The sequence below is a fragment of the Glandiceps talaboti genome, chromosome 21 (genome assembly GCF_964340395.1).
Source record: "Glandiceps talaboti chromosome 21, keGlaTala1.1, whole genome shotgun sequence".
Taxonomy (NCBI): Eukaryota; Metazoa; Hemichordata; class Enteropneusta; family Spengelidae; genus Glandiceps; species Glandiceps talaboti.
Genome location: NC_135569.1, coordinates 5,414,040 through 5,422,212, shown reverse-complemented (window position 1 = coordinate 5,422,212; position 8,173 = coordinate 5,414,040). Strand labels below are relative to the sequence as shown.

Here is an 8,173-nt window from a genome sequence, read left to right as displayed (position 1 = left end):
TTGAAAGAAGACACAAAAAGAGACAATGTCTAAGAAAGGAAAAGAAACAGAACACAAGGATCTGTATGACTTCCTGGTAGATAGTGAATTGGCACATTATTACACAGACTTCACATCGAGGTTAAAGGTGAGAATTTTTAGAAAGTTGTACAGCTCTTTTTCCCTCAGAATGTTTATTTCATACATTTTGCAAAATTTTCACAACATTTTTGATACAGTTTGATAAACTATGTAAAAGTGAGATAAGTATGCTACCTTACAATGAAAATAGATGAAAATTTCACAAGTTTGTGAAAACTCAATTCTAGAATGTCATACAGTATTCTTCCCATGGCATTTATTTCATATTTTTTGACAATTTTTTGGTAAAAATTCACATGAAATGTGTAAAAGTTAGGTGAGCATGCTTCCTTCCTATCAATGGTCAGCTTACAAATTTTTTAAATAACAGTCAAAATGATAATCAAAATTAAGCCACAGAATCCAATATGGCTGCCAAATCCAATATGGCTGCCAAATACTATGTTAAACAGGTGAATAAAGGTGTGTCGATTTCCTTGAAAACAGGACAGTGAACCCCAGATTTCTTTGGTAGTCCAAAAGCATCAAGAATTAGCTTTCATATGACAAAATTTGAAGAGATTCTAAGAACTTTGAAATTTGACCACAAGGGATATTTTGAGTGCAAATAGTATTCTGTTTATTTCTATTTATATATTCCTTTCACCAGGTTACAACTGTGGGGCAGATAAAATATGTAGATGCTGAAGACCTTGCTGACATCGGCATGACCAAGCCAGAACAACGGCGCTTGAAAAAGTTGTATCACAAAGAACGCCCCAAAGGAACATTTGGGAAGCTAAGAAGGGTAAAAATTTCAATAAAATTAAATATGATAAAATAAAAGTCAATATAATTGTGATTTAGAAAAATAATAGATAACTTTCATTTGGGAAAATCATGCTTTGGAAAAAATATGACAAAGTATACTCCTCTATCTGCTATCTATCTGTCTGTCTGTCTGTCTGTCTGTCTGTCTGTCTGTCTGTGTGTCTGTCTGTCTGTCTGTCTGTGTTAAAAAAACAACATATTTTGCTGACAAATGTCAAATCTATGTAGCAATCCATCCAAATTGTGACCAACTAAAAAGAATTTGCAAAAATTGGAGCAAAATTCAATTTTAAATGTTAAAAACTGTTTACAAAAAAAAAAAATGAAGACGTTGGTGTACTTGACTGAAAGGTTCACCATTGTGTATACCCTCAGTACTTGGTATATGAACACTTGGTCAATGTGTTTACAATGACAAATCTTTCTACCTATGTAAACTTCTCTCAATATTATGAATTAATCCAGATATTTGTTTTTCCTTCCTACAGTCCATAATGGGTAAAGATCGGGGTAACACCAGGCAGTCACTGTCCGTCCCTTTATCTGTGTATGAAACCACTAAGTTTGGCCGACATATTATACCTGCAGAAGCTCTCAGTATACACAAAGAGATCGGTAAAGGAGAGTTTGGTCTTGTACAGCAAGGTGTTTGGTCCAACGAAGAGGGAGAAAGGGTAAGATAGTATTTCTTTCTTTTTTTTTCTTTTTTTTTCTTTTTTTTTTTTGGGGGGGGGGGGGGTTCAGACTCCTCTGTAAACAAAAGACTATGATGTAAGATAAGCGTACCCAGGGACTTCAGAAATAGACAGCACCAGATCAAACTCAAACTGACATCTTACTGATTCCAAGCTGGTTATCATAACAAGTAAAACCATAATCATGACTTCACCATAGTTACCGTACTGTACCACACTACATGGAAAACCATAAAGGCCAGGGTTTCAGTCCCAAGTTCTCAAAATCGTGATATCTTTTCAGTGAGGTCGTAAAGATTACATACGATTATTATTTTGTTCTAGACCAACTTTTTCTAAAGCTCTACCAGACAACTGTTTTTCAGACCTGAATTTTAATTCTAATCTGAACTGAGCCTTTAAACTGGCCTTTCTGCCTGACATTTGACTCGGAGCCAGAAGCTCTAGTGTAGTACATGTATTTTAAACTAATGAACGAGTTTTATATGTTGTCTTTAATAACAGATCCAAGTTGCAATCAAGTGCCTTAGTAAGGATAAACTGCTGGCTGGTCAGGCAGATTTCCTAAAAGAAGCAACTATTATGCATTCCTTAGATCATGAGCACCTCGTCCGACTTTATGGTGTTGTTCTCGATGTGGAAAATTCACTCATGTTGGTATGTATACACTGATATGCTTAGAAGAAGTAGGTTCCAGGACATGTCTTGCTTTATTGTAGAGAGTCACTGTACGAAAAGTCATATTTGACCATTGTCTTTCTGCCTTGGGTAAAGCTTGAGCAGAGGATGTATAAATGGGTTGAGTATGAGACGAAGTTCCACCTTTGACTTAATTTACCCCCGTTGATCTCTCACCTGGGGGTTGTAGAGAATCAAAAGTGGTACTGCGTCTTGTACTACCCCTGGACTGAGATGGTCGTTAGGTGGGTGGGTATTAAACTAGTGTTACTACCACATCAGAGTGACTATAGAGTTTCATTTAGACAGCACAATATTTTTTACATCTCTCACAACATTTTTTGTTGTGATTACACTTTCCGTGTTGTAATACAAATTCATACGATTAGCGTGTGTTCTCAGAAAGATTCACATTTGATATGACATGACAATTTATTACTGAATGCAAAAATTATTAGTCAACATTAAAATACTTAATTCATTAAAAATACTCTGGGTGAAGAGTGTTTTCAATATACCACATTTCTTGAGCTCAGTTACAAAACCTTTTAAGTCCGTGACAAGGCCCTTTAAATCACATAGGGGAAAGAATCCAATTCAAGATGTCGGTTTCCCTCCGGGTTTCTGCAGATACATTCGGGTGTCTGAAAACACCCGCGATTACCCTCACTCAGGTGATAATGAGCCTGTAATGAGCACACCTCATCAGCCCAACCGCGGGTTTTCGTGCCTATTGTTTAACGTTCTATTGCAATGCAAATAAGTAATTGCTACACCAGACTGGCCAGCATGACATTCTTTGTCAGATATATAAACATATCATTAAAACAGGAAAGAAGTGTGCAAAACATCGTACCATATTTGCTATCCCGGCAACTAGTACATACTATCGTTCACGACACTGCGTAAAGTCATCGTCAGCCCGATCATATGCACACAGTTCATGTACTCGCCGACAAAAGTTCAATCGTATCTCGCAGACTTCTCCATAATGAAAGTGTTAATTATCAATATGACATTGCTACATAGTAAGATTGCGTAAATTATCGCTGACCCGATCGTACTTATTTATTATTCACGTAATTATTTGTGTACAATATGATATTGCTACATAGTAACATTGCGTAAATCGTCGCCGACCCGATCGTACTTATTTATTATTCACGTAATTATTTGTGTACAACATGACATTGCTACATAGTAAGATTGCGTAAATCATCGCCGACCCGATCGTACTTATTTATTATTCACGTATAGGCCGTAATTATTTGTGTACAATACGACATTGTTAGAGCCATGATAGTAAGATTGCGTAAATCATCGCCGACCCGATCGTACTTATTTATTATTCACGTAATTATTTGTGTATTGCTTTAAAAACAAAACAATTTACCATCCATATTTACCCCGATCGGGATAATCATAAAGTTGTGCGACTTTGCCTGAGAGTGAGTAACTATGTCGAAGTGTAGATTTTTTTGAAAAGAAAAAACCCACAGAAATACCCCGTAGCGTATCAATCGAGAGAGAGAGAGAGAGAGAGAGAGAGAGAGAGAGAGAGAGAGAGAGAGAGAGACAGAGACAGAGACAGAGACAGAGACAGAGACAGAGAGTTGTACATGTATACGAGGATTTACCCTGTTCATGTTGCTCCAGAATCACAGTGCAGTGAAGAATTTATTGATCTTTAGCAATTTATGTCTCTTTTTGCACTCGATAGCCATGGTTTGTTATACGTTTTTTACGGCACGTCACTGTCAACATAAACCTCTGCAGCGTATACTATATAAACGTGTTATAGCGAAAAGTTATGAATGTGTGAAGCCTGCCTTGTAGCTCGCTTGTCAACGCATCACATGGCGTCACGTAACATAATTTTTACAAATGAAGAGAATTGAAAATATAGCAGGTAAATTTACTAAAAATAATTTTTATTGAAATTTGTACCGTTTTTGATAAGAATTTCTTAGAAAAAAATGTGAAAATCACTCAAATATAGCAGTTTTGATTTTCAGAAAAATATAATTGTGAACGAGGATGATGAACTTGCGCCCTCTAACCTTTCAAACAATGAATGTTCATGACGTTCACCATCGCGCATCATCGCTTTCGAAAAGGCCTTATACCGTCGTGATTAAACATAGTAGTACATGACTCGACGCAATATTCGACATGACGAAGCTATGTGATCGTCGAAGGTATGCTAGTCCTGCCACAAAAGATCAACTATATTTCTCTTTCATAACGAGATGATTTGTCAATGTGAAAACATCGTGAATGGCTGTTATCATGTATCTTCATCATGTCCATGCAACTAATTTGTGAACAGCACCACCCTCTTACAACTTATACAAGTATGTGTTGCATGAACTTCTCGTAACATATGTGTCAAAAATCCTAATATCCCAGACTAATACCTGTAAAGAAAGGTTTACATAAAATAACAACAAAAGCGAAAGAAATGTCGGCAATGACAGAGTGGAACTACGAGTCAGACGGCCGGGTACGCTATGCAACTGTTAATGTTACACGTACGTATACACGAAGTTACGATTCTGATCCATGAATGTTCATGTTTGTATTACGCTAACACACAAATGTCCGATAGGTTTTATATTTTCCTTTATTTGACAATCACCTCACTATATGTATGCCTCCACTACATTTATTTTTTAGAGTCAAAATTTGACCTGATACTCATGTGGTGACGTTCATGCGGGTGTCTGTACGTACCCGCGGTACCGTTATGTTGTAATTTATTGTAATCAGGTACACCTTTCGCCTCAACACCCGCATGTCTGCATGTCATGAATAATCAACAGAAACACAAAGGCACCCGCATGCGGGTTTTGGTTTCTGCAGAGACCCGGAGGAAAACCGACATCTTGAATTGGATTCTTTCCCTAAGAAAGTGAAAAGACCCCTTATGTCTTTCATTTATCATCTCCTCACAAAGCCTCTGTTGTCTCTCCTTCAGCTTTTGGTGACAATGCCCCTTATGTCACTCATAAATTCAAGTAGAATGCCCCTTATGTCACTTCAATAAATGAATATGAAATCTTGTTTTATAGGTTACTGAGTTAGCTCCTCTGCGATCGTTATCAGAATGTTTGAAGGAACCAAGTCTAAGATCGTACTTTCCGGTCAATCAGCTTTGTGACTTTGCCGTCCAGATATCTTCTGGGATGAAGTATTTACATAGTAAAAATGTTATACACCGAGATTTAGCTACAAGAAACATATTGGTTTTCTCTAAAGACACTGTAAGTATAAAAAAATCTATATTGTATTGTCCTACATAAGGCATGTTAATGACGAGATAAATGAGAGCCTTTCTTGTGAAATAATAAAAAATCTGTTTTTGACAAAATCATTCAAGTTTGGAGGAGTTGTAGACATATCTTCGGTGATCCAAAGATTTCAAGGCTTGTTCAAATCTTGTCAAAAAAAAGATACATGCTATCATGAGACAATTAATAATCATTTTCATTTCTTTTCCATAATTTTTTACAGGTCAAAATTAGTGACTTTGGTTTATCAAGAGCACTTGGTGTTGGCAAAGATTATTACCAGACTAATTTCAATGTCAATCTTAAACTGCCACTAGCATGGTAAGTTTTGGAGAGTTTAGATATATTACTCTCTTTTATTTCAGATTCCAGTGTTGTTTGTAGTGTTCAACAACATTCACCATTAGCCTGTAGGGGTGATGAAACCTTTGTGAGTAATAGCGCCCTCTAGAGTTGAAACTTCAGTCTATAACAGTACGCCCTATGGTAAAGTGACAATCATAAATTTGAGTTGTAATTTAAATTCCACAATTTATTTTTAGTGTACAACTGAGTTGTTAATTTCCTGCTTTTTCAGTAACCAAAATTGTTCATTTTACCAGGTGTAGGTTAAGTGTTCATCCAATCAAAATTGTTCATTTTACCAGGTGTGCTCCAGAATCCATCAACTACCTGAAATTTACATCCTCCAGTGATATTTGGGGATTTGGTGTGACATGTTGGGAAATGTTCAGCTATGGATTTCAACCATGGGCTGCTTTAACTGGAAGCCAGGTAAACTGTCAATCATATTTAGTACCATACAGTTACCACCAAAATTTTCCCTTTTTTGGAATTTTGTGTCAAATTCTTGTTGCATTTTGGACAAATGTTAATATTATTTACATTACAGTTTATTTTGTATCAAAATTTTGACTGAAAAGTAAACAAATTTGGAAATTTTTCATAAAATTTGATATTTTCTTCAGATTTTACAGGCCATAGATGCACCAAACTATCAACGTCTAGAAAGACCAGACTGCTGCCCTGCACAATATTATGAAATTATGTCTAGATGCTGGGAACATGATCCAAAGAAAAGACCAACATTTTTTGAACTTCACGAAGAACTGCCAAAGGTAAGACAATCATTGTGTATCTCCAGGTATAACAAACCAACCTTTCTCTTCATTTTGGCCTTTTCCATTTGGAGGGTGGGGGTGGGGGTTGAGGTTTGTTTAAGGAGCACATTTTAGATATTTTTCTGCATTGTTTTTTTCAAGGGTTGTAAGTAGGTCAAATCTAACTACGTTCACCTCATATTTTATTCCAAAATTATGGAATAACATGTATGGTAATATATGCAAGTTTGACCCTATTTTCCTCCATAGTACCCTCTGAGATTATGGTCTATATATTAAAATTTTGCCAGAATTCTGTCCTCTGTTATCATTTTTCCAAATCGTATTATTAGGAGATCAAGTTGCCAGTACTGCTGGAGAGTTGCATAGTACTCTGTGTCAGTATAGCGCCCTCAAACATAAATGTATGACATTCTTTTGTTTTGAATGTCAGTGTCCTTTCCTGACCTCTCTACAATACCTAATTCGATAATGTGCCTTCCTGTTCTGAATTCATACTTATCCTGCCTGGAAGGAAATCTTTCATCTATATTCAAATTGTCGCATTCCAACATAAAATCAAATAGATTACTTCTGCAGCTGCTACCTTAAATAGGCAGTTATGCATTTCCTTTTACTAATACCATGAATTGAAAATACATTATGATAAATGTTGCTCTGTTGAAATAGTGTCTGGAAAACTGCAGATCCTTTTTCCCAAACATCCGTATTGAATGGATTTGAGTAGAAAAGTAGTATTGTTGATTTATCAGTGTCTATCAGTGTTTTGACTGACTGCACTATTTTATCCCAAAGTCAATCTTTTGTCAAGTTATTTGCTAATGCTTCAGTATGTGTTTGTGTGTATGCATACTGTGTTTTGTTTAAGGGTGGTAAGTAGGTGAAATCTACCGGGGTTCCATGTCATTTTACCTTTCTGTTACTGGGGGTTCCTCAACTTTAGCTCAACTCTGTGTGTGTGTGTGTGTGTGTGTGTGTGTGTGTGTGTGTGTGTGTGTGGGTGTGGGTGTGTGTGTGTGTGTGTGTGTGTGTGTGTGTGTGTGTGTGTGTGCGCACGCGCGTTTGCCGTGTGTGTTTGTGTGTGCATGCATGCATGTATCTGTCTGTGCAAGCATATGTGTGCATACGTATGTGTGTATGTGCGTATCTATATCTATATGTATATGTATATGAATATGTGTATGTCTGTCTCTGTGTGTACATATGTGTGTATACACAAAGCCCCCTATCTCTTTGCCTTGGCAAATAGCCAAACAGCATGAAGGAATACAGTGCAGAGCATGACATGAAATTATGCCATGCCTTGGATATGACCCAAAATATACTTTGCCAATATACACAATCTGTTTACAATGATATGAAACTATAATATGATACCAAACTACTCATGGGGAACTTTACAAACGAAAGGTCACATCAGTCTGACCTATATTTTAATGGCAACATTAATTTATTTTGTGTTTCTCGTCATCCAATTAAAAATCACTCATACAGAACT

At 36.5% G+C, this 8,173-nt stretch overlaps 1 protein-coding gene across 2 annotated transcripts in view; it reads left to right on the top strand.

Moving 5' to 3' along the window:
* Nucleotides 1-737: 737 nt before the first annotated feature.
* LOC144451412 (uncharacterized) overlaps nucleotides 738-8,173 on the top strand; it is a 35,392-nt gene continuing 27,956 nt past the window's right edge. Inside the window, exons 1-7 of one of the 2 annotated variants that reach the window (XM_078142245.1) lie at nucleotides 738-868; nucleotides 1,380-1,565; nucleotides 2,091-2,243; nucleotides 5,336-5,527; nucleotides 5,778-5,875; nucleotides 6,202-6,328; nucleotides 6,523-6,672. In XM_078142245.1, the coding sequence (XP_077998371.1) occupies nucleotides 788-868; nucleotides 1,380-1,565; nucleotides 2,091-2,243; nucleotides 5,336-5,527; nucleotides 5,778-5,875; nucleotides 6,202-6,328; nucleotides 6,523-6,672 (987 nt within the window). In that variant the 5' untranslated portion in view covers nucleotides 738-787. The remainder of the gene's footprint in view (nucleotides 869-1,379; nucleotides 1,566-2,090; nucleotides 2,244-5,335; nucleotides 5,528-5,777; nucleotides 5,876-6,201; nucleotides 6,329-6,522; nucleotides 6,673-8,173) is intronic. The other variant, XM_078142244.1, reaches the window with a different exon arrangement.